Raw genomic sequence first — 26,571 nt, forward strand, 5'->3', positions numbered from 1 at the left:
GTTCAATCCTTGAGGGGGCCACTTGGGAATCTGGGGCAAAATCAGTACTTGGTCCTGCTAGTGAAGGCAGGGGGCTGGACTCGATGACCTTTCAAGGTCCCTTCCAGTTCTAGGAGATGGGATATCTCCATTATTAAAAAATTTAAATTAAAATTAAATCAGTTCTAATTTGTGAGGTTTATATCTTTCATTATAATATGTTTTACATTTATTTAGGTCTCTCCAGTAGGAAGCTGTGCTTAAACTGGTTTCTGTTGTAAGTTTACTAAAAGATTAAGAAGATGCCTCCAAGACCATCATCTGGTGAACTATGGGGCATCCATTTGATGCCACCAAGGATCCTTGTAGAGTGTCTTCTACCTAATGGAATGATAGTGACTCTAGAATGCCTCCGTGAGGCCACACTACTGACTATCAAGCATGAACTCTTCAAAGAAGCAAGAAAATACCCTCTTTATCAGCTCCTTCAAGATGAATCTTCTTACATTTTTGTAAGTGTTACACAAGAAGCTGAAAGAGAAGAATTTTTTGATGAAACACGGCGACTTTGCGACCTGCGGCTCTTTCAGCCTTTTTTAAAAGTCATTGAACCAGTAGGCAACAGAGAAGAAAAGATTCTTAATCGGGAAATTGGTAAGATGTTCTGTGTTTTAAAGCTTCTCTGATTTACCTAGTTAACAAACTTAATCAGCTTGTCCTCTTCAAAATACTGAAAGAGGAGTTGAAATGGGCATGTGATTCTCATCAATTGTAACTTGCTGCCATCTTGCAAAAACTGCAGCTGTCTGGCAGAGATTAAGGGTGGTGTTATGAGCTATATAGCGAAGACAGTGATCACAATAAAATCATCACTCTTTTATTGTGTTGTGCAAATAAAAAGTTGGGATTCTAACTGCTGCAGTTCTCATTTTGGAGAGCGAGTAGGTTTTCACTAGCGGTGGAGGGGTTTTTTTTTAAACAAAATGTCAGTGGAAAGTGTTTATATAAAAGTGGAAAGTGGTGGGGTTTGTTTGTTTGTTTATTTATTTATTTATTTATTTTTGGTTTTGTCTTTATACAGTTCACCAGAAATGGTTGTGGAATACTATTTATTACTAATTTTAAAACAGTATATAAATTGTCCTCTTAAAATGGGTAACATTATTGTACAAATGGGTTCTGAACCCTGAAGTCATTCCTGTTATTGATTGTCTCGATTGTTTCAGGGAGTAGCATGTAGGGAGGTAGGGAGCTTTTGGTGTAGCCGTGTCAAAATATAAAACAGATATTTCCTACTGTGGGGTGGAGAAGAGGCTTGAAAAATCCACTTAACTATGGTGAATGTGAAGTTGTCCCTAATAAGTCATCAACTTTTGCAGACTCAAAACATTTGTTTAAAAGGAAGTGTGTAGCCATTAAGGCTAGAAGATAAATTTCCAGCCATGAACCAAGTACAAGTCAGTATCTTTCTAAGTCTGTAAACAGATAGATGCAATGTCTTTCCTTTTGCCTGGTTTATCTGCAGTTTTTGTACTAGTATAACTATTTTTGTTAGGGATATTTTTTTTAAAGTGAAATAGTTATCAGTACAATTCCTAGTGTGGACACAGTTATAAACGTATCTTGTACTAGAATGGTTTCTTCACCTTCCTGTATGGGTATAAGCTATACTAATATAACTGTGACGCACTTGTGGGATTGTACTGTTTTTATCACTCTCAGTATAGTGAAAGCAATACAACTTTTGTCTGTAGACACAGATTTAGTTGCTTTGGAAAATTCCACCATAGTTCCTTTCACTTGCTTTCCATGGTAATTTTGCCATATGGTCCCAAGCATGAGCAATGAATGCCAAGGAAGAGCACACTGTAACTGGATACTGATTGTATTTATTACCTTACAGTCAGAAACAATTTGAGATCTTCTGTGAAACAGTAATGATTGAAGAGCTAATGGATGTTAGGGTTGTACCTTGTATTTCGGAATAGGTAAAACGGTACAGCTTTTGTGTGTAAACAAGCCTGTCGCTACTCAAAGCCTTCCCAATCCGCAGCACAGTAATAGGGAACCCTGTAAGCAACAGTGAAGCTGACCAAGAATCTGATCTATTTCACTTTGTTGCTTATGACTTTTCTAGCAGCACAGAGGTAGGCACTGGAGGTATGCACTAGGGAGGAGGACCCCAAATGGAGGCTGGGAAAGGGTTGACCAGTGCAGACAACTGCTATTTTTGCAGCAATTAGGAGAATCAAGGAGCAGTGCCAAGAGAGAGAGAGTGCCTCCATCCAGTGTGTTTGGGGAATTCACATTTTAGGCACTTGATAGCTGATGGTTACAAAAGATGGAGTTCCTGGGTGTAGGGTCTGTGGACAGCACCCTGTTAGGAATCCAGAACCTTCCTCTTCATCCTAAAGTGAGTGTAGGGGAAAGAATAAATGGTAATTTTTCCAGGTTCTGCCCACATGTAATAGCAGAATAAAATTAAACTCATTGTAACTACTTTTGCATTCTTAAAGATTAGAGACTGTTTAGAGATTTAAAAAATCTTAAATTCTGAAGCACTTAAATTCTGGTGCAGCCACTGGGCAAGTAGTTGTGATCTGGTCTAAGTCTACTCCACTCTTTCCTAGCAGATTGTTCAAAGGGGGTGAGAGGGCCTTGGGTTCTCAACAAAGCATTGTCTCTGTGGCTCCATATCTTTGGTGCTGTTTGTTTAGTTTGCTGGCTTTTAGGGCTTGAAAAGTGTATGAAGGGGTGGGTATAAGTAGATAGGGTGAGTTTGTGGGTGTGAAGGGGAGAGTGGAGGAAACAAGACAGTGGATAAAAAAAAATCATGATTTTAAAATATCAAGTAATATTCAAATCAGATTTTTTTTATTTATATGTTGCTAATTCTTTCTCTTCCTATTTTATATTCTTGTATGGCTAAAGTGGATATTTTCTACTTGTTTCTTTAATTAGTTTCCTGCTTGTTAGTAGAATTTCAGATTACTAGAGGTTTTTTCTGCTAAGAAGTTTCAAACTTAAAATGAAAAAGACAAGTCCAGGATTTCATTAACATCCATACTGTGTGTCTTAAGAGCCTAACTTTTAGGTTCCTGCTTCTAAAAACTTTGGTTTGAGTGATTTTTTTTTTTAATAAAGTTTGCAATAACTTTGTTTAATGTATTGAAATAATTTTCTTTAACACTGAAGCAGTTTTGTTTTGAAATGACAAAGATTTTATGCTACTGAGAGAAGTTTTTAATAAAATACAATTTTAGCCCCCAGTGCTGCAAATACTTATGCATGCACTTAGCTTTTAGTAAATGAGTAATCCTGTTGAAGTTAGTGGCTCTATTCCTTTGAGCAGAGTTATGTACCTGCTTACATGTTTACAAGATCAGAGCCTTAATTTTTGATATTTTTTCTTTTCCCTATATCTAGCAATTTTGGAAAATTCAAATAGGCTAGTTCATTATAAATTTTAATGTAATGTGTTAACACAGAGTGTCTAATTGGTTTTACGTAGCCTCAATCTGATTTAAGTCAATTGTTTAAAAAGATTTAAATAATGATTTTAAATAGCCTTGTTTTTGTTTTGTTTTGTTTTTTTTAAAGCATGCTTAGAAAAGAAGACTTCACAGAGAGAATGAGATGGGGGGAGAGGAGGGAGCAGAACTTTTTCAAACCTGGGTGGGAATGTTTGGTTTAATAATGCAAATTATGGTAGTATGCTTTTGTGTTTATCTATCCTGCACTGATCACCAATATGTTTTACAATTATAACCACATCACAGTATAAAACAAGTTGGCTCACCCCTTCTTTTCTTTTACAATGTTGAGTGAGTATTCTCACTACTTGGCGTATTTGATTGACTAAGAACTGTTTGGAATAATCACTACAGCAAACCAGTTTTGTATAAATGCTTTCTTCTTATCCTGCTCTAGTCTATCAGTCTGAAAAGTCAGATAACTATATTTTATATCAGGCTCAATACCTGCCCTCTGCCAGTCAGTGAGGACACACTCTCCCCTGCCCCCATCCTCCCCCCCAGTCCCTTGGATGGGAGTGGCCGAATAACCATTCACAAGCAACTGTGGCCTCAGCAGGAGGCGGGAATGGGGATGCTCATACAACTTTGCATGGCTCCTCAATCCCCATAGCATGTTTCTGAAGTGTCGCCCAGAATTTGCAGGATTGGTCCCTTGCTGAATCTTCCAGAGCTAAGTTAAGTGCCTAATGTGACAGTCAAAGCTTAAATCTTGTAGCTATTCTAGAATATTGAAAAGTTGACGTGCAGTAAAGTAGATCTTGAAGTTATAGAAGGAAGCTGATGAGGGCTCTGAGCACTCTGTGAAACCCAGTCAGGGTCTGGGGAGAGTCCTGTAACAGCAACTCCTCTGGCTAATTTAAGGAGCTTCATTGACTGACTTCAGAGGAAGTTTCATTAGTCCTGTTCTTATTGGAGGATGTTGGCTGTGATGAGGGCAGGGGGAGGCATCCAATAGTGACCCAGAAGCTCCCAGGTTACTTCAGTGAGTGTATGCCATTCTAACCCTTTCATGTGCTCCTGAATCAGTGCAGCCAGATTTACCAGGTATACTGTTACATTATAAGGTTGATTTCATTATACAGCATAACTGCAGGAGTGGAGGACTAGTGGCTAATACAGGGGTAGGCAACCTATGGCATGTGCGCCGAAGGCGGCACGCGAGCTGATTTTCAGTGGCACTCACATTGCCCGGGTCCTGGCCACTGGTCCAGGGAGCTCTGCATTTTAATTTAATTTTAAATGAAGCTTCTTAAACATTTTAAAAACCTCATTTACTTTACATACAACAATAGTTTAGTTATGTTATAGACTTATAGAAAAAGACCTTCTAAAAACATTAAAATGTATTACTAGCACGCGAAACCTTAAATTAAAGTGAATAAATGAAGACTCGCACCCCAATTCTGAAAGGTTGCTGACCCCTGGGCTAATATAAAGTGTGAACAAGTATTTTGAATTGCTTTTATAAGCTGCTTAAATACAGGATGTTTATTCTGTAAGCAATAGAAAAATAGTATTTCTATGAAAAGTGTACTATGATATATTTATTAGTCACTGACTATTTAATTAAGTATTTTTTCAATATCTTAGGTTTTGCTATTGGCATGCCTGTCTGTGAATTTGATATGGTTAAGGATCCAGAAGTACAGGACTTCCGAAGAAATATTCTTAATGTTTGTAAAGAAGCAGTGGATCTTCGAGATGTGAATGCACCCCATAGTAGAGCATTATATGTCTGTCCGCCAAATGTTGAATCTTCACCTGAACTGCCCAAGCACATATACAGTAAACTAGATAAAGGTAAAACAAATGTTTGCTATAATGACTTAATGGTACTTATTTCTATTAACAAAAATTTCAGTTGGTACAATTCATGATGGCCGACAGGTGAATCGTTATTTATGTAGTATATTTAATACACTATAGCAATGTCTTACAATTTGGTTACACGCTTTGTCTTCAGTCAGGATAACCTGCTTAGTAGGAGTTGAACTCAAAAGAAATGCCACATTTGATCAAGCACATAGAATATAGAAAATTGAACTAGGAAAACTTTTACAGCTTGAGTTATCCAGTTATTGCACTGATTGATGCAACTGTTTCAGTGATTATGTGACAGGGTGGACTGATTTGCCAGCTGCTATTAGCATTTTTGTCTGAGTTCAGAAGTGTCTCTAATAATATTTAGAGCATGTAGAATTAAATGATCCTGGAAACATAAACTATCTTTTAGTCCTTAGTTATAGAATAGTCATATTGTCTGGAAAAAGATTGGCTGAATAAGTACTAGTTGTTTAGAAATAGTTTTGAGTTAAATGACAGTTTGAATGTACATGTACTTGGACAGTAAGACCAGAATGGCTTTTTCAGAAGTCAATGTAAGTGGAGTCCACTGAGCACTTTTGCAGAAGGTTCTCTGCACTTTGGGCTGTGAATTGTGGCTGCATGTTCTTTCAGTAAGGATTATGACAAGCAATTCCGAGTCTGACCAGTTTCTTTAGAAGACTATGTATGGGCAATAATAGAATCTGATGTTATTTCACATTATTCCAGGGCAAATAATAGTGGTGATATGGGTAATAGTGTCCCCGAACAATGACAAGCAGAAATATACCTTAAAAATCAACCATGACTGTGTTCCTGAGCAAGTTATTGCTGAAGCAATCAGGAAAAAAACACGAAGTATGTTGCTGTCATCTGAACAACTAAAACTCTGCGTTTTAGAGTACCAGGGCAAGTATATTTTAAAAGTGTGCGGCTGTGATGAATACTTGCTAGAAAAATATCCTCTGAGCCAGTATAAGGTGAGTTACTTGTTGTATATTAATGGATTTATTTAAAAATACACTAGAAGAATTAAAACTGGGAGGGCAGTAAGGGACGGATGTATTAAGATTATGTGACTGACTTAAGTTTCATTTCTTAAACTAATTCAGAAGGCAGAAAATGAAAATTCATATTCGCCAACTAGCTTAAATTTTTGTGCAATTGACTTTACTGTGTACAGTTAATTGCCATATAAATAAAAATGCAACGGAAGTGCTCAGCTTTGGTCTCCCCAGGCTCCCATTGAAGCCTGTGGGAATTTATTCTGATCGAGTAAAGGTCAGTGTTGAGCACTTTTGGCAATACCACCCTACATTTCTGAGAGAGAGAATGCTAAATTACAAAATAGACATTACTACTGTAAATGACATTTTTATTTAGAAATAGATATTCTAACTCCTGTTTGCTTTGTGGTTATTGAAATAACAATAGTGAGTATCCCTCCACTGCAGAAATTATAGGCAAGTCGTTTTTAATTTTTCTTTGTCCCTGGGTTTCTCTCTTTTTCTCCCCGCCTTGTGGTTTTTTGTCTAAGTAATAGCTATTACTTTGACAGGGAACCACTGGATGGAAGAGTGGATGAGCTGCTCCCTTTGGAGCAGACATCAATGTTACTCAATAGACCTGGTGACAGAAACTGACTGAGTTGTGTTGCTTTCTCTTTAGAGACTGTACCACTATTGTAACACGACATCTCCTGCCCTTTACCGCTAGCTGGAAACATGGAATTCAGAGAGAATGTGCTACTGCTGCAGACATGGATTATTTTTTTTTCTTAAAATTTGTATATCATGCTGCCTACTTGGTCATGTGCAATAAGCTAGTTAAAAGCATTGGTGTTGTAACTGAAAACAATGTAAAGGGATGCTATAAAGATAACTGCTACAAGAGCTCATTAAATGTAATTTTTTTAGTCTTCTGGATTGTATATACACTTTCTTTTAATATTTTTAAGTGTTGATTACAAAGAAAATACAGCAAAACAGTCTTTTTTTTTTTTTTCTTTTTCTTTTTTTCTACCAACTATTGCAGTACATAAGAAGTTGTATAATGCTTGGCCGAATGCCCAACCTGATGCTGATGGCTAAGGAAAGCCTTTATACCCAGCTGCCACTGGATACCTTTACAATGCCATCTTATTCCAGGCGGATCTCTACAGCTACACCATACATGAATGGCGAAGCTTCAGCCAAATCTCTCTGGGTCATAAACAGTGCTCTCAGGATAAGAATTCTCTGTGCCACCTATGTAAATGTAAACATTCGAGACATTGACAAGGTAAGTGAAATTCTGAATGCCTGGATGTTAAATTATTGCCTAGAATCGGAATGAAAACACTGAGTCACACTCAGTTCAATAGGCCTCTCTAACAAAATTAGGGAATCAGTTGATCAACAATATATGCTGATACCAGCTACTAGTGTTGATTAGGGGCCTAACTCACACTTCAAGTCAGTGGAAGGACTCTCACTGACCAGTGAGTATTGGACAGGGCCTTGGCGCATACAGAGCACACAGACAACTAGCAAAGTTTATATTTTTCAAAGCACATTTTCTAACTAAAAGTACATGATAGACCAGGGCTGGGCAAACTACAGGCTGTTTTAAGCTGGCCCGCGAGCTCCCGCTGGGGAGCGCAGGATCTGGGGCTTGTCCTGCTCCAGCACTCCAGCCAGGGCACAGGGTCGGGGGCCACTCCACACGGCTCCCAGAAGCAGAGCCATGGCCCCCCCTTCGGCTCCTATACGGTCCAATGGTCCCCTCTGGCGCTCCAATGGGAGCTGCAGGGGTGGGACCTGCGGACGGGGCAGCGTGCAGAGCCACTTGGCTGCACCTCAGCGTAGGAGTCAGAGGAGGGACATGCTGCTGCTTCCAGGAGCCGCTTGAGGGAAGCGCTGCCCGGAGCCTGCACCCCTGAGCTTCTCCCCATGCCCCTACCCCAGCCCTGATCCCCCTCCCACCCTCTGAACCTCTCGATTCCAGCCTGGAGCACCCTCTTGAACCCAAACTCCTCATTCCGAGCCCACACCCCCAGCCAGAGTCCTCACCCACGCCTGGAGCCCCCTCCCACACCCTGAACTTCTCATTTCTGGCCCTACCCCAGAGCCCGCACCCCCCAAACACCGCCCTCACCCACTCCTGCACCCCAACCCCAATTTTGTAAGCATTCATGGTCTGCCATACAATTTCTATTCCCAGATGTGGCTCTTGGGCCAAAAAGTTTGCCCACCCCTGTGATAGACCATCAAATAAGGAAAAAGTATGGTTAAGCTGCAGTATATTTGAAAAGGCCATATAAACGCCTCTTTAAAAAAACAAAACAAAATTGAAAGTATCTTCCAGAAGTTAAAAGTGGTGTGCACACACGCTGCTCCCAATGCCACCATTTTTTCTTTTGACATACATAGAAGTCAGTACATAAATTCAGGCACATGCTTTCAAACTTGGCTGCCTAAAGTACCTAAATCTATCTTTAGGTATCCAAATACATTACCTGATTTTTTCAGAGTTTTTTAGCACCCTCAGCTGACATTGATTTCAGTGGGTACTAGGAATTACATGACATATTAGAAAATTAGGCCACTTGTTTTAGACACCTAAATCTGAGAATTTTGGTCTTATTCATTTAATAAGAAGCATCATAAAACTTCTAAAATTTTCCCTTTTACATATTATTGTAACTTACAATCTGTGAAACCCAAAGCATTGAGGTTGAATGCTTAGCAATTTGTAATATCAGGTCTTAATTTGGTGATTTATCTAAAATAAACTTCGGGAGAAGCAGGAAAAAATAAGTAAAGATTTTTCTTGTGTATCTTAAAACAACAAATACTATGCTTAAAGAGCCATTACTGTAAGAACTGGGACAAGTTTACTACCCCTACTTGAAAGAAAGAGAGAAAGATTTCAGCATAAACTGTTACCACCCTAGCTCTTTTGCGTGCTTGGAAGTTGCCCAGTTTATCTTCCATCCCCATGGCTTGCCCTGGTAATCAAGAATAAATTCCAGTTATGTTACTACTTAAAGTTATTTGAAATGCAGTCATAACTAACTTTGAAATGGTGATGCAGAGATAGTAAACTAAAATTTTGTACTAGAAGCACAGTAAGAATACTTTACAGTATGTGAACTCATTTATGCCATCTAGCTTTCTCAAATTGATAGAAATTAAAGTGTGACACATGGTTCTAATCAGCATCTAATAGTGTTGGTGTTTACAGTAAAACCTTTGTTCAGACTAGGGTCTAGCATTCAAATGGGCTATAACAGGGGTTAATGCTTAAACACATTATTTTCAGATCTATGTCCGAACTGGTATCTACCATGGAGGAGAACCATTATGTGACAATGTGAATACTCAAAGGGTACCTTGTTCCAATCCCAGGTAAATAATGTTACTGTAACAATTCAGGGAAATCTGATTTCCAGAGTTTTCTAAAGCAGAAATAGATTGTCAGTACCAATTTTTACCATCAAGTGGGGAGTATCATTAAGATAGTAGGCCCCACCAAAAGAAAAAGCAAGCCTTATTTTCTAAAAGGAGGTACTGAAAATCAATTATCATAAACTAAAAACGTTCTTATTTAATGTGTATAGCTGTCTAAGAATTATAATTAATCACTGGAGTTTTCCTTTTAAATTGATTACTCATTTCCGTTTACAAATTTGTTTAATTGGATTAATTTGGGCTTTGCAGATCTTCATTTTGGCTTGTAAAATATTATGTAAAAGCAGCAACCTTTTACTCAACAGGTCTGTTGTCTATGTGTATTCAGAGTTTTGTCTGTGACCCAAAAATTTGCTACATTTCCCCTTTTTGTTTTACAATACAGAACCAGCATAGGTACTGGAAATTGAGCTAGATTCTGTTCTGGCTTGTGACTTGTTAGCAAAGCTCCAATTGCAAGTTCACATTCTGCTTGTAACATGCAACAGTTCTTTTCAGAGGGTTGCACAAGTGTTTGCCCTGCAGAATCTATCACTATGACAAAAAGACAAACATAGCTTGACTTTCAGATCCCAAGGTGTGTTTGCAGAGCTGGCTGCTTAACATATTGTCTTCTACCACTTGTTCTGTTGATCTCACACTAGAATCTGGGTACATGACTGGGGTTCCTAGGCAATATCACAATACCAACAATCTGTTTGGGCAATTGTTTTTCAATGAGTGAGGCATAATAAACAGGGAACCTCACAATACAGTTTAATAGAATCACTTCTCAAAATAAAACCACACTTTGTCAGGGGTCTCAAACATGATGCGGCCCGCGGAGTTATTTCCTGCGGCCTGCCATAGGCGCCAACTGCACCGGCAGCCAAGCTACCCTCACTCCCCCCGTCCTCCCTCATTCTCCCCTCTGAGCGCACCGCGTCTCCGCTCCTCTGCCTACTTCCCAGCGCTTCCTGATTCTAAACAGCTGTTTGGCGGCGCTTAGGACTTTCCAGGAGGGAGGGGGGAGGAGCATGGAGGGGGCGGCATGCTTGGGGAGGAGGTGGAAAAGAGGTAGGGCTGGGGCAGGGATTTGGGGAAGGGATTGGAATGGCGGTGGGGAAGGGGTGGGAAGAGGCGGGGCAGGGGCAGAGCCTCATGGACTAGATGAGCAGTCTGAGGTATGATGTTCAGTATGTACGATTCTTTGCTGTGAGTAGTTGGGAAGAATATTTGTTAAAAGTGGCAATGTATTTTGTAAGAATAGTTACTTTAAAAAGTTCCTGCCATTACAGCTATGTTGATAGACTGTTAGTGTAGATCATCATCAGTGTTACTGACCACATAAGGAATAGTTACAGGTGTTTATATTTTACTAAAACCCCTTTTTGCATTACAGTTTTTAAAAAGTTGTTAAATTGACTTTTAATAGCATAGTATATTACTCTTCATTTTTTACTATACTTTTGTATCTTTATATAAAAAGTACTTTGCAATTTCTTCAGTGTTCGCTCTCTGGCTCTAATGATAGTTGTGGGGCCTCAGTATCTGCTTGGATCAGCCCCAGAATGTATTAAAAAATAATTCCAAATTCACATTTTCTGTCTGATTGACCTTGCATGTCTTTAGAAAAGTTTATTAGTTGGTACTTAAATTTTGCTTGCAAACACTACTGCTCTCCAAGGGAATGAATAGATATTCTATTAGGCCTGTTAATTATATACTATATGGTTATTGAAAAATAATTTCTCTCCCCCAGTAGCTGTGGTTCAGTTTATCTGCAGTGTTAATATAGTGTATGGATGTTTGGGGAGGAAGTCTCTCTTTAGGGAAAGAATGATGAAAGGTGTTAGTCCAGAACATTATCATATTCATTAAAAAAGTTTTTCCATTCTTTGTCTTCAGCCACTGGCTCTTCTCCAAAGCTCTTGAGGCTGCAAGGTAGCCATTTCCCCCCTGTATTATAATTTCAGGGGAAGGAACTTTCAGAAAAAGTTGCCCCTCCATATCCCTAGTCTTCTGATGGCAGGTACTAGCAGCCAACAACAGGGATTGCAGCTGTATTGGGGGTTCTGAGTTGTGTAGTTCTGTAGTGACTGCAGCATGAATCCACTTAAAAGGAATCTTTTCAACCATGCTGTACTTTAGCTCCCTACTATGTGAGAGGCTGTGCGCACTTTTGTTTTTCCATCCCGGAGAAGACCATGTGGATGGAAATGAAGGTGGCTTATACTGACAGCCGCTGCCTCTAAAGTTTACGCTCATCAGAAGCTTCATGATAGGCCACCCTTTTCTCTTGGTGGAGGATTATATCACTTGGTATAGCTCATTTGCGTTCCAGAATCTGCATCCGTATCCCTTTTGCATTAGCCTCTTGCAGGGGAGCTTCATCCACCCAAGACAAGAAACCAAACATATCAGCATTATACTGGTTCATGAGAACCAGAAAGTGAATTGACTCTAAACAGACTGGTCTAGTTTCACTATCCATGCTGAGTAAACAATACAAATGGTAAAAAAAAAAAAAATAATCTAATGTGACCTACATTTTGTTAATAGGAAAATGAATGATCTTGTTAGCCTTGGTTCAACTCTCCCATTCACCAAAAGAGCTGTTGATGTGGAAATTCACCAAGCGCTGTTCTCTCTGATCTCTCTGTTGCTGAGTTCCCCCTCTCAGACTATCCCTTGGTCTTTTTCAGTATCGCTTATTGGCAAACTCCCCCTGTCACTTGACCTTTCCATATTTTGAATGGAAAGAATCTATTGGAATTCTTTTGAGGGGGTCAACAAGCATCTGGGTAAGGGTGATCCAGTGCATATAGTGTACTTGGACTTTCAGAAAGCCTTTGACAAGGTCCCTCACCAAAGGCTCTTAAGCAAAGTAAACAGTCATGGGATAAGAAGGAAGGTTCTCTCATGGATCAGCAACTGGTAAAAGGATAGAAAACAAAGAGTCAGTTTTCACAATGGAGAGAGGTAAATAGTGGTGTCCCTCAAGAGCTTATACGGGGACCAGTGCTGTTCAACATATTCATAAATGATCTGGAAAAGGGGTAAACAGTGAAGTAGAAAAGTTTGCAGACAATACAAAATTACTCAAGATAGCTAGGTCCAAAGCAGACTTTGAAGAATTACAAAACTGGGTAACTGGGCAGCAAAATGGCAGACGAAATTCAACTCTACATACAAACTGATGGGGTCTAAATTAGTTATCACTCAAAAAAGAGGTCTTGGAGTCATTGTGGATAGTTCTCTGCAAGTATCTGCTTAATGTGCAGCTGCAGTCAAAAAAGCTAACAATGTTAGGAACCATTAGGAAAGGGTTAGATAATAAGACAGAAAATATCATAATGCCACTATATAAAGCCATGATATGACCACAGTTTGAATACTGCATTCAGTTTTGGTTGCCCCATCTCAAAAAAAGATGTATTAGAAATGGAAAAGGTACAGAGAAGGGCAACAAAAATGATTAGGGGTATGAAACAGCTTCCATGTGAGGAGCGAGAGAGAAGGACTGGGACTGTTCAGCTTGGAAAAAGAGACAATTGAGTGGGGATAGGATAGAAGTCTATAAAATCATGAATGGTGAGGAGGAAATTAATAAGGGTGTGTTTTTTGTCCCTTCATGTAACACAAGAACCAGGGGTCACAGGATGAAATTAAAAGGCAGCAAGTTTAAAACAAAGAAAAGGAAGCACTTCTTCACACAATGCACAGTCAACCTTTGGAACTCATTGCCAGAAGATGTTATGAAGGCCAAACTAGGTTCAAAAAAGAATTAGATAAGTTCATAGAGGATAGGTCCATCAGTGGCTATTAGCTAAGATGATCAGGGATGCAATCCTATACTCTGGATGTCCCTAAGCCTCTGGCTTCCAGGAGCTGGGACTGGATGGCAGGGGATGGATCTCTCAATAATTGCCCTGTTCTGTTCACTCCCGCTGAAACATCTGGCACCAGCTACTGTCGTAAGACAGAATACTGGCCTAGATGGACCGTTGGTATGTCCCGGTATGGCCATTTTGACATTCTTATTTCCAATCCAATGCTAACAACTTGTCTGCTTTCAGCCTTCTCTTCTACTGTTATGGTGGTTGATTCTCTGTTTCTCCTCTCCTCTATCCTTACTCTTTTGCCCCTCTCTCCCATTGCAAGGTCTGCCCTACCATCCCCCCAGTCCTGGACACTCTCAATAGCTGCTTCCTCTGTTTCTGCTCTCATGCCATGGAGCATCTCTGGCAGAAATTCTGTGACCAGGCTGACCTTCCTCCACTACAGATTTGTTCTTTCCTCTGTAAGTTCTGCCATCTTCCTAGCTAAACAACTCTACTTCTCCAACTTAATTACATCTCAACTACCACCTTATCTCCCTTTTATTTCTAAGGTTATTGAACACATTGTTTACAATTACTGTCTGGAGTTCCTCCCCTCTAGTTCCATCTTAGACCCTCTCCAGTCCAGCTTCTGTCTCTTGCTTTCAACTGAAACTGCTCTTGCCAATGGTCTCTTCTTAGCCATATCTCGGAACTAGTACTCTATCCTCATCCTCATTGATCTGATAGTTGACCATTCTCTTCTTCTTGAAATCTTATCCTCCCTTAGCTTCCATAACTGTTTTCTCCCTCCCCTAGTTCTCCTCCTAACTCTCTCATTGCTCCTTCAGCGTGTCCTTTGGAGGATCTTCATCATGCCATCTTCCAATTTGGGGGCGGGGAGGGAGGATTCTGCAGGGCTCTGTCCCTGGTCCCCTTCTCTTCTCCCTCTGCACCTCTTTCTCTGGGTAATCTCCTCCACAAACACAAATTCAACTCTATGGGGCCAACTCATAGATCTACCTCTCTACTCCAGTCTCCTTCTGTCCAAACTAATATCTTAGCATATCTCTCTGAAATCTCTTTTTGGTTGTCTTGCTGTCAGCTCAGGTGCAACATGGCTACAAGAGAGCTCTTTATCTTCCCCTTGAAGGCCTCCCAGCTGCCTCCTTTCTTTTTCCTGTGGACAACCCCACTTGCCTCCCAGTTGCTCATACTCATAATCTGGTGTCATCTTTGACTTGGACTTCTCTCTAGATCCTCACATCCAACCTAGATCAAAGTCTTGTTGATTCTTTCCGCATGACAACTCCAAGATATAACCTTTCCCATCCATTCACACAACTAAAACTCTTGTCCAACCTTTCATCAATGCATATCTCAAATACTGCAATATCCTTTTCTCTGGCCTTGGTTAATTCAGTCTTACCATTCAGAATGCTGCTGCAAAAATGATTTTCCTAGCCTGTCGCTTTAACCATGTCACCCTTTCTTTATGGCCCTCCACTGACTTCCCCTTCTGTCTTGCATCAAACCTGTTACTCGTCTTCACTTTCAGAGCCCCTTGCAGCCTGCACTACCTATCATCTCTCATTCACTACCAAGATATTGACTCTTGCCTCCGATTGGTCAATGATGACAGCATCCATCCTCTAATTGTTAAGTTTTCAAACATCTTTGTGCTTTCCCCCATGCTTCCCCTCACACATTAGAGGAGTTCCGAGTAAATAGTTGCAAAGCTACATCAATATCCTCCTTCAAACTCTCTCCTTTTCTGTGATGGCTCCAAAAAACTGAACAAAAACTAGGGCACTCGTGCACAGAGGCCACAGCCTGTCATTCTGACCATTGTTGTCTCGTGTCCTTATATTCCCCCATCTATTTGTATCTATCTGTTTTGTCTCTTGTTTTATACTTAGATTACAAGCTGTTTGTGGAAGGAACTGTCCTTTTGTTCTGTCTGTACAGCACTTAGCATAGTGGGTTTCTGATCCATGACTTAAGACTCCTAGGTGCTACAATAATACAGGTAACACAAGAACTAGGGGCTACCAAATGAAATTAATAGGCAGCAGGTTTAAAACAAACACAAGCAAGTATTTTTTGACACAACACAGTCAAGCTGTGGAACTCCTTGCCAGAGGATGTTGTGAAGGCCAAGACTATAACAGGGTTCAAAAAAGAACTAGATAAATTCATGGAGGATAGGTCCATCAATGGCTATTTGCCAGGATGGGCAGGGATGGTGTCCCTAGCACTGTTTCCCAGAAGCTGGGAGGGGGTGACTGGGGATGGATCACTTGATGATTCCCTGTTCTGTTCATTCCCTCTGGGGCATCTAGTATTGGCCACTGTCGGAAGACAGGAAACAGGGCTAGATGGACCTTACTCTGACCCATATGGCCATTCTTATGTTCTTAAATAATATCAGTCTCCTTTTAAGCAGAAATCCAAAGAGTAAGGTCTAGGTAGAGCTAAGGGAGCACTATTGATACACTTGCAACTTTTAAGAACTTAATGTTCGCTTTTAAAATGCTCCTTTTTAGCATTTTGAGTTAGCTTTTCAGTTCTTCCATGAGCATAGTCAATTTTTAAAAGCTGGTGCCCTCTTCGAACAGAGGAAATCTAACTTGGCAACCCAACAAAGAAAATATAATTATGCATCTTTGCTTTTGTAGGGTAATAGCCAAACATATAAGTTGATATATTCAACATGTTTTAAGAAGTCTATAACAACAGTAATGATAATACTTGGTAGTTCTGTAGAGCCAAATTCTGCTCTTTGACACCCAAGTGTAAATTTGAAGTAACTCCATTAACTTCAGTGGAGTAATCCCAGAATTAGTGTTTGTAGCAGAGAGCAGAGTATGTGCCTGTTTGTTATTTATATGGAGGTTAAAAGGTGATGGAACTCCAAAAATTGCCTTCATGTGCAGAGTATGTAATGCTGGGGAGCTATTGCGATGAAAATCCCTACTGTCACTTATAGAAGACTGTAAAATTTCAATCCTGCTGCTCTGTAAAATGGAGCATTTGAAGAAACCATTTGTAATTATAACAATCTTTATCTTTACAGCCTTCTTTTATTAGTTACAGTGCAGTAATTGGTTGCACTCACTGTTCTTCAGGCTTCTCTGACTTTCATTGGCTAAGAGACATCCTGTACTAAATTCAAGTATTCTTCTCCAGTGTTGTTAATTGTTTCCTGTGCAGTCTCAACAGAATCATAATTAATATAGCTATGCAAATATTTGGAAAGTATCCATTAGCTAGCTAGGAAATTATTCTTTCTTATTACACTGTTGTACAGGAAGTATTGCTGTAGATCAGTGATATTCAACCTTTTTTCATTTGCGAACCATTAAAAAATTTCAAATAGAGAGGCTGACCCCTTTGGAAATCTTAGACATAGTCTGCAGACTCCCAAGGATCCGCAGACCACAGGTTGAAAACCACTGCTGTAGGTTGTTGGCATTTAGTAAATACAAATACCAAATTTGTAGCGAAACTTAACCTTAAGAAAAAAACACAATATTTTATCATACCCGGGAAAAGGAAGTGTACATCAGGGAGAAGAGTAGTGAGACACTGGTTTTTACTAAATGTAAAAGTGACCAGTGGTGTATGACAATTTTTCATTCATTTGCTTCCTCTTAGGATTTATATCCTCAGAATTGAATTTTTTTTCTTCCATTTGTCTCTGACAGTACTTCCTCTACACCTTGGAAGGGGAGGGGGGTTTCTTCAGAGAGCTATTTACATATTAGTAAGACTACATTTTAGTCATGGATATTTTCAGTAAAAGTCACAGATAAGTCATGAGCAGTAAACAAAACTTCATGGCCCGTGACCTGTCCATGACTTTTACTAAAAATACCAGTGCATAAAACTTGTGGGGAGGGGTGGGGGGGTAGGTGCTGCCTGGAGACCCTGCAGGTGCTGGGGGAGGGCAGCCTGGCTGCTGGGGTCGGGGGGGGGGCCCAGGACCCCTGCTGGTGCTTGGGGGGGGGGGGGCGTAGGTGATGGCTCACAGGCTGGGACCCCCGCTAGTGTTGGGGCGGGGGGGTTGGCAGGCCCAGCAGGCTCCCTACCTGGCTCCACGCCTCCTCTCCCCCCCCCCCCCCCCCCCCCCCCCCACCCCCCGGGGTGGGGGGGGGGGGGGGGTAGGGGGTTGAGGCATGGGAAGGGGTGAGGCAGGCTCTGGGCGGCGTTTACCTGGGGGGGCTCCTTGGAAGTGACGACACCCCCCTTGCTCAGCTGCTAGGCAGAGGCGTGGCCAGGCACCCAGCTCCCATGGGCCGTGGTTCCCGGACAATGGGAGCTGCAAAGCCAGCGCTCTGGATGGAGGCAGCATGCAGAGCTGCCTGGCCATGCCTCCACCTAGTAGCTGAGGAAGGGGGACGTCGCTGCTTCCAAAGGGCCCCCCCAGGTAAGCGCCGCCCAGAGCCCGCCTCACCCCGTCCTGTGCCCCAGCCGCCTGCCCCCTCCCACACCCAAACTCTGCTGCTGGCGAGGGTCCAAGACTGCCCCAGCAGCAGCACAGGGGCTGCCTGAGCTGCCCCTGAGCCAGGGGCACCATCCACTGCAGAAGTCATGGAGGTCACAGAAAGTCACGGAATCCCGTGACCTCCATGACAAACCCGCAGCCTTACATATTAGTTATATCCTGTTCTGACGTGCTTAGATTTTTTTGCTCGACTTAAGCCTACTAAAGTTCTTAAAAATGCGTGGCTCTATATTGTAATGTAACTATAAATATGGCATTGTTTCCGAATGATCCCAATACTGAGTTTACAAGTAGAAACACATATTTTCAACTAACTAGTTCTTGTAACTCAAACTGGGCTCTGAGAGTCAAGCCAACTTCTTTACTTTGTATGCATCTTCATGAATAGTTAAAGATTTTGCAGGCCAAATTTAAATCCTCAATAACAACCATGCAAGCCCATGTCTTCAGACTAGGCCTACGTTGACAATTACAGTCAGGGAGTCTGCACAAATGTGGATTAAATTTGGTAAACAATTCTATTGATGAGATGCCCAAGAAGGAATAAAATCCAGCTCGCTTTCTCTGAGCGACATTGGTTCTGCAGGGCTAACCAGAGTAAAAAGCAATAAGGACTTTGGTGACTAAAATCACTAGACGTGACTGAATACATACAGGAGGCTGATCTGCTCAATCAGAAAGTGCCATTTTGATGATGATGCTCTTCTAGAGTAGAAATATATATTTAATATCCTTGGAAGAGGAACAAACTCTGATTTTTTCCATATCATTTTGTGCCTATTTACTAACTAAAGTGTACTGAGTTTTATCTGTTTTAACCTGGTTTTTATTTTACTTTTAAAATCCCACAGATGGAATGAATGGCTGTCATATGACATGTACATTCCTGATCTCCCACGTGCTGCTCGGCTTTGCCTTTCCATCTGCTCTGTTAAGGGCAGAAAGGGTGCTAAGGAGGTAAAATATTCAATAATTTTAATAGTTCTAATGTGTTGTAAGATAAAACTCCAGGTAGCCAAGTTTGGGAAGAACAGTTGGCCAACACTTCAATAGAAGTTGGTCTTACCAAAATCTTTTATTTTCTTGAATTTTTATTTGATTAAAATATCACCCAAGATGTATAGAAACTTCTCTTAACTTTGACTACAAATTAATTTTTTTGTTACCTGGTATATTTGTTGTATATTATCCATGCAGCACTAATTGTGGTCTGTATTGTTGAACAGAAAGGGTTAGGCCAAAATTTTCAAACGTGGGTGCCTAAAGTTAGGTTCCTCAAGCCATTCTTAGGTGCCTAAAAAATACAGGTGTGTGAGAAGGTGCTGAGCATTTGTATCTCCTTTTGACTTAAATGGGAGTTGGGGTTGCTAAGCAATTTGAAAAAAATCAGCAAGCTTTACAGAGGTGCCTAAAATGTGGGTTTTGGATCCTAACGTTAAGCATCCAGGCTCAAAAACTTTGGTCTTAAGTGTGTGTGTGGGTGTGTTCTTATGCACTATCCGTTTTTTGTTAGTTTGTGAGTATATAAGACTTTGCAGTTTTGTGCAGTTTAAAATCCTTCGAAGACTTACTTGAGGAAAAAATCCTGGTAGGCAGCTGTAACTGTTTAGATTGTGTTCTTTGAAATGATTGTCACAGCAGCTGACAAGACAGAGGTTTGAAGTCTCACAGGGAAAATATGCTACAGCTGTCATAATTTGCTCTCTGCTAACCTACATATTTGATAATCCATACTTTCACATACACTGTCTCTCCACATTTGACAGTAAGGGTTTAATAGCAGAGATATAGTGCTGTAATGATGTCTCATGACAAAGCTTATATGTTCTGTAATATATTGTGTAAATTAAGTATTATCACAAATAATTAAAACTAGATTTGTCAAAATGAACAGTACAACTTACGCTGTAATTCTTGCCTTTTAATTGTTTGCTTTGCTCTTTTTGCTAACTTAAAAAATTGATTAATTACGGTAATACATTATTTATTCTTAATAGCAAGGTTCTACTACACTATTTTCCTTAATCCAGCTGACACCTGATATCCAAACAAGATTGCCTGAAAAAAGTATTGAGAAATATCCGATTCAGCGTGCATGCACATGACTTTCATGCGCATGTGGTGGTGTTGCTGTTTTCTTGGTTAGAAAACTTAGAAATCAAGATATAACAAACAAGCAAGTCAAAAATGTAGGAAAAATAGTGGCTGTTAACTATGCTGGCTTTCATTTTGATAAATTATATTATTTCTGGTTTCCCATAGTGTCAATGCACTACAATACAAATAGTGTTTTGATCTACTTTATAATGGTGTGATTCCATAGTTCAGTTTTTCAAAAATCTTTTTCCTCCTCCCTTTATTCCTTGAAATCCAATATTGTACTATAACTTGATCACTCTTCACTCTCATTTATTAATGATCATTTGATCTTTTTAAGGAACACTGCCCATTGGCTTGGGGAAATATAAACATGTTTGATTATACAGACACTCTTGTGTCTGGGAAAATGGCTTTGAATCTGTGGCCTGTGCCTCATGGGCTGGAAGATCTGCTAAATCCTATTGGCGTTACTGGGTCAAATCCAAATAAGGTAAATTGATGTTTATATTCTAATTTCAGCCTTAGTAACACACATCTACTTGTTCAGATTATAGTGATTTCTAATTTATAATTTGTTTGAGAACAATCATGAAAATGCTTTTTTCCTCAGGAAACTCCATGTTTAGAGCTGGAATTTGATTGGTTTAGCAGCCCTGTAAAGTTTCCAGACATGACAGTGATTGAAGAACATGCCAATTGGACTATATCTCGAGAACTAGGGTTTAACTACAGCCATGCGGGGCTGGTAAGGAGAATTTATTTTCCAGGATTAGATACTAAAACTTTAAAATATTTGTACATTTTGAAGTGCTTTATTTGTGGGGGGAAATATATTTTATATCAAAATACATGAAGCCAAATTTTTTTTGATAAACACCAGACAAAAAATGGCCAACAGGTTCTGTCTCTTGCAGTAAAACATCTTGATGCTTCACTGATCAACCAAAATCTTTTAAGGATATAACTATCTTACTGTGCAAACCGTTCTGGACTTTTTTCCAGCTTATATAAACAATTTGTCTAGATGTCTGAACGTTAAATTTTTTGCAAAATTAACTTAATAGGGTTAGATTCTCCATCAGTGGCACCACTTCTTTTAATTTTTCCCTCTCTCCCCTCCCTCCCACAATTTCTTGTCTGTTGTATATACGTTTTATCTTTGAAAAAATCTTTCTTTTATAGTCTGTAATATGCTCGTAACTTCTTTGGCAATGCTGATCTCTAAGTTCTATGTTCTACCAAACTGCCAAAAGTTAACTTTACTAGCAGTCAGAGATAGTGTCTTGAGCTGAGCCCCATGCATTCTGCGATTCGGTGACCTTGAAATTTACCACCAAATCTATCTATTGCTTCAAATGCTGAGCTTCCTTTTTTTATTAAATTATATTTCTAGCCCTGATGATTAAGTAGAAAACCTCAAAAATGTGAATGAAAACCAATTCAATGTTTTCTTCCTGAAACAATAGCTCTTATATGTAAACTCATTCATGTCAAAAGACTGTTGGCACTGAAACCTAAAAATGGTAGTTTAGGTCCAGTTTACTTCAGAATCCCATGGGGCCATGAGTATATGCTATAACCTTAGAAGACAGACGCTAAGTGCTTTTCCAAACCATTCGGACTGTTTGTTTTTATTTTGTACATCCGTTTTGTTCTGGCTGGGCCAAACATGAGTGGCGCTGTCACCCCAAGAGCCACGTCGCAATGCCACTCAGTCAAATTTGGCCTGGCTGCCTCCACAAACCTCCCTGAAATTAACTTGAAAATGTTGGTCAGTATGGACTGCACTGTGTCTGCAAACTCTTCAAAATGCTTTCCCCTGCCCACGAGCGCAACCTCGGTCTTGGTTGGGTTCAGCTTCAGTCAGCTGTTCTTTGTCCTTGAGCTGATCTTCTCCAAGCACTGGGCTGCCCTAATGGTAGTGGCATGGCCATGGGTGGTGAATGATAAGTAGGGCTCTGTGTTGTCTAGATATTGCAGTCTCCTTCTGTTACCATTACTGGCCAAAGTTTCAAATGTAGGTGCCTAGAGTTATGTCCGCTTCACCTTCTTTAAAACACGCACACACAATTCAGACTTGGGTGTCATATTTTGCACATAAATAAGGAATAAATTGTCTTTAAGACGCAGCCCTGAATAAGAGGGGAAAGGGTAATATAGGCACACTGCCCGTGGGAGCATCAAGTTCAGGGTGAATAGAAATCAGTGATTTCTTTTGGAAAAACTAACAGTATTTTTATTTAAATCAGATTTTTTTTATTTTATTTAAATTGTTTTTTAAAAATAACTCTTTAAAATATGTTAAACCCTAAACTTCTTATAATCTCTTAAAACATTTTAAATGAGAAACAAATATGCCGAATCCATGAGCCTCTACCAAAAAAGCTGCTTTTTTTTATAAAGAATGAAAATGGGGAAAAAATCTAACTTTTGAGATCAAGCTTTATGAATATGGCACATTAGGTCATGTACTGTATTAAGAGCTTATTTTGTTTAATAAAAATAAATTGTATATGCTGTTGTGTGTTTAATTAAATTCTAGTTGCTATCCTAATGCAGCTTGACACAAATCATGAGCAAAAAATTAATTAGCTAATAAATAGGCAATATATCATTCACCATTTTCTAACATGCTAAACATGTACAATTAATCAGAATCTGAAAATATTAAGCTATATAATTGCTTAAATAAAACTGTTATAATGTACCAAATCTAGTTCTATTTAGTTGTAAATCAGCATGTTTTAATGGGTATATCAACCAATGAGAATGCATCTTTCTTTAGAAAATAGTTGAAGTACAAATGGAAAAGTTGATTAAAATTGATTATTTAAATTGCCTTGATTTAAATCATTCCACTCTGATCAAGTGTCACTGAAGCTGAGGGTATGTCTTCACTACCCGCCGGATCAGTGGGCAGCGATCGATCCAGCGGGGATCGATTTATCGCGTCTAGTCTAGACGCGATAAATCGATCCCCGAGCGCTCTCCCGTCGACTCCTGTACTTCAGCTCAGCGAGAGGCGCAGGCAGAGTCGATGGGAGCAGCAGCAGTCGAATCCCCGTAGTGAAGACACGGTAAGTCGATCTAAGTACGTCGACTTAACGTAGCTGAAGTTGCGTAACTTAGATCGATTCCCCTCCCCCCAGTGTAGACCAGGCCTCAATATTTCCTCTAAGAGCCACAATACCTCCTTTTCTTCTCTGGAGGAGGAGTAAGTTATGATACCTCTTTATGTGAGACGGCATATATGCATCCCAGCTTGGCTTGTAGCCCTATTGTGACCTCACAAAGTGGGTAGGAAGCCTCCCACCCCAATTCCTTTGTGCGGCCATGTTAGTGCTAGGCATGATCTAACCCTAAGTGGCCTGATTTTCAGAGAGGTTGAGAAGTTTGAATCTGATTGGAGCAGTGGGTGCTCAGTACCTCTGAGTCAGTTCATTTTATTAGGTGCATAAATGTGAATTTAGTTGCCTAACTGTACAATATTGGCTATCATCATCACTGTTGTAACTTACATGAAAGAAATAAGTATACAAAGAAATAAAGACACAGTCCCTTCCTTGAAGAGCTTCCTGTTTTTAAATTGTGATCAGAAAGAGGAACGCGAAAGGGAAAGGAGGGACAAAGTTGACAAAAAAAAATTAGGGTAACCTGATTGATGTTACTTTATGAACCAAAAGGCATAGCAGTGGGAATAAGAGACAGATTTTGGTGGTAACATAGGAAGAGATGTGACAAGGTTTGATAAGGGCCTGCATGTGAAAGGAGAAGGAAAGGGACAACTTTAAGAGAATACCAGAGTTGTGAGCTTGAGTACCCAAGGGATAGTGGAGTTGTCTGAAACTGGGGGAAAAAGGGTGAAGAAGAAAAGACAAAGTTTACATGTTTGGCAGCCTAGGATTGAGGAAGCAGTAGAAGATACTGAAGAAATAGGAAGAGATGCAATCCTTGATAGATGAGGGGTAGATCTGAGAGTCACTGGCATAGAGGTGATAAGAGATCAGCCTTATGTATGAGGTTGTACAAGGAAAAGAGAAGGGGGGATGAGGCAGACTCTGAAAAACTGTAAAAAAGTTGAAGTGCGATAAGTCAAAGGCAACACTGAAGGAGGTTACATGCAGGTGAAGAACCAGGAAAGAAAGGGCTGTAAGTCCACATAAGATGAAGATAGTTTTGAGAGCTGGGTGGTCAACAGTATTAAAGGTAGCAAAGACTGAAGAGAATGCATATGGTCCTTAGGATTGGCAAGGAAGAGATCAGTAGTGACTATAATGAGGGTTTGTAAATTAGTGGTTTCTAAAGTGTTCATCTCTACAGTAGCTGAAACCTATCTAGGTTCTTACTTTGAGCCCATGACTGTGGTACCTTTAAAAATTACAAAGCACTCTCCTGAATGTCCCCATTTCTCTTTCTTCAACGTGAAAGTAATAGAATGCACTAGGTGAGAGTTATGCTTTCAGAATGCTGTAGTTTTCTCCCACCTATAGGACAGATTAGTAGCGGGGGTCCTCTGATAATCACAGATGGACACATCTGCTCATTAATTACTAGTCCAATTCGTCTCAGCTGCAGAAGCTGCTTTAAAGTAGGAATGAGGCAGAGTTGCAGGATGGTCATGTGAGAATCTAGAAGTTGGGGGGGTGCATATCTGATGCATATTTGTATCTTCTTGATTGAGTGTATATCTTGAAAGAACAGATGCTTTTTAGTTTTCTAGAGGCTTTCTGGTTTCTTTAAGGCTCCAATATAGCCACCTCAGTACTGTTTCTTCTATCCTTAGCTGAAACTAGAAAATGCAGAGAGGTATAAATTCTGATAGGTTTTTAAAGGCACAACAAAGATGATGTGATACTTTTTGAACTTCAGAAATATTCAGGGTTTGTTTTTCAAGGTTAGGTGGGTGTTTATTTCCTATTGAACCAGCTTGCTCATCCCTATAATACTCAGGAGCGAGATCATTGCAGTTAGAGGTGGAGAAAGGTGTATTAGCATCCATTTACATGTCAATCCAGTAATGCATCGTGCTACTCATACTCTCTCCTTTTTCTCTTTTTTTTTTTCACACTGCTACCTACTAAAACTCTAATAATCTCCTACTTTGTGTCTGCCAAGTATCCTCTTGTTGCTTCTTCTAATCCCTATTTAAAACATTTTTCATAAAATCTTCCTAAATTTGTCTCATCACTATTGATATCTCCACATCGTATCTGTTCCTTTATATTGTCTTAACTGTTTTTATCTTTGTAAGCTCTTTGGGGCAGGAGCTGTGTATTCTGTAAAGTACCACGTGTGTTTATGGCTGTATAATAGTAATAATGCCAAGTAACTTGAAAAGAAAACTTTGGACAAGACAATGCATGCTACACAGTCAAGATCTGACACAGGCTTAGAGTTTACCAGTTACCAATATACTTGTCAAAAAATTTAAACAAGTTAGTCCCAAATGCTGTGGAAATCACCAGGCCAAGTTACCATAGTGGTGGTCTATAAAACATCTTCTGTTAACATACAAAACAATACATGCATCCGAAGAAGTGAGGTTTTTACTCACGAAAGCTTATGCCCAAATAAATCTGTTAGTCTTTAAGGTGCCACCAGACTCTTTGTTGTTTTTATACAAAACAATAGACTTTTTTTGTTTAATTTTGAAATGTTTTCACCCCCCCATTGCACTTTTAACCAATAAATTAGTAGAAATATTTAAGATCAGGCATAGATACTGTTATAATGGAGCATTTATAGATCCATTGTTACTTCAGATATTTCAGAAGCTTTCTCAAATATTAAATGTATATATTATCTACTTTACTGTCCCACACTTCATAGAATTTCAAGTTTTTGATGTTGACCTCAACAGGATAAATGCATTTTCCCACTGGGCTTGACCTAAACCATGAACTTTCTGACCTAATATACAGGTACATTTTGTCTTATGATCCAACATATGCGAATAGTTTTAAATAATCTTATTTTACAGTGGTATTAAGTGAAGGTCAAGAAAATGTAGGGATTTTTCCAAATTAGTGAAATAAAAGCAAATCTAGATTAGGAATCAGGAAGCTCAGTTCAAGTCACTTTCTGAAACTTTTATGCTACATTGAATTTACAGGGGGAACTGTCAACTTGAAATCTAGTCAGTTTTGAAAAATGAGTTTCCAGTGCTACCCTTAGGGTTACCATATTTAAAAAATAAAAAAGAGGACACTCCACGGGCCCTTGCCCCGCCCCAACTCCGCCCATTCCCCAAAGTCCCCGCCCTAACTCCCCCTCCTCCCTCCCAGCCATGCGAAAAGGGCTGCCTGAGCGCTACCGGCTTCACGGTTTGCCGGGCAGCCTCCAGACCCTGCGCCTCCGGCTGGGCGCTTCCCTAA

The 26,571-nt window shown here is 39.9% G+C and overlaps 1 protein-coding gene across 5 annotated transcripts in view; it reads left to right on the forward strand.

Annotated features, from left to right (window-relative positions):
- The window catches only part of PIK3CA (phosphatidylinositol-4,5-bisphosphate 3-kinase catalytic subunit alpha), a 71,432-nt gene that overhangs the window by 26,932 nt on the left and 17,929 nt on the right, over window positions 1-26,571 (forward strand). For all 5 annotated transcript variants that reach the window (XM_034780574.1, XM_034780578.1, XM_034780577.1 and 2 more), the window contains 8 exons: window positions 217-633; window positions 5,106-5,315; window positions 6,069-6,319; window positions 7,374-7,619; window positions 9,642-9,727; window positions 18,949-19,054; window positions 20,535-20,687; window positions 20,808-20,942. In XM_034780574.1, the coding sequence (XP_034636465.1) occupies window positions 282-633; window positions 5,106-5,315; window positions 6,069-6,319; window positions 7,374-7,619; window positions 9,642-9,727; window positions 18,949-19,054; window positions 20,535-20,687; window positions 20,808-20,942 (1,539 nt within the window). In that variant the 5' untranslated portion in view covers window positions 217-281. The remainder of the gene's footprint in view (window positions 1-216; window positions 634-5,105; window positions 5,316-6,068; window positions 6,320-7,373; window positions 7,620-9,641; window positions 9,728-18,948; window positions 19,055-20,534; window positions 20,688-20,807; window positions 20,943-26,571) is intronic.

The sequence above is a fragment of the Trachemys scripta genome, chromosome 9 (genome assembly GCF_013100865.1).
Source record: "Trachemys scripta elegans isolate TJP31775 chromosome 9, CAS_Tse_1.0, whole genome shotgun sequence".
NCBI classification, from domain to species: domain Eukaryota; kingdom Metazoa; phylum Chordata; order Testudines; family Emydidae; genus Trachemys; species Trachemys scripta.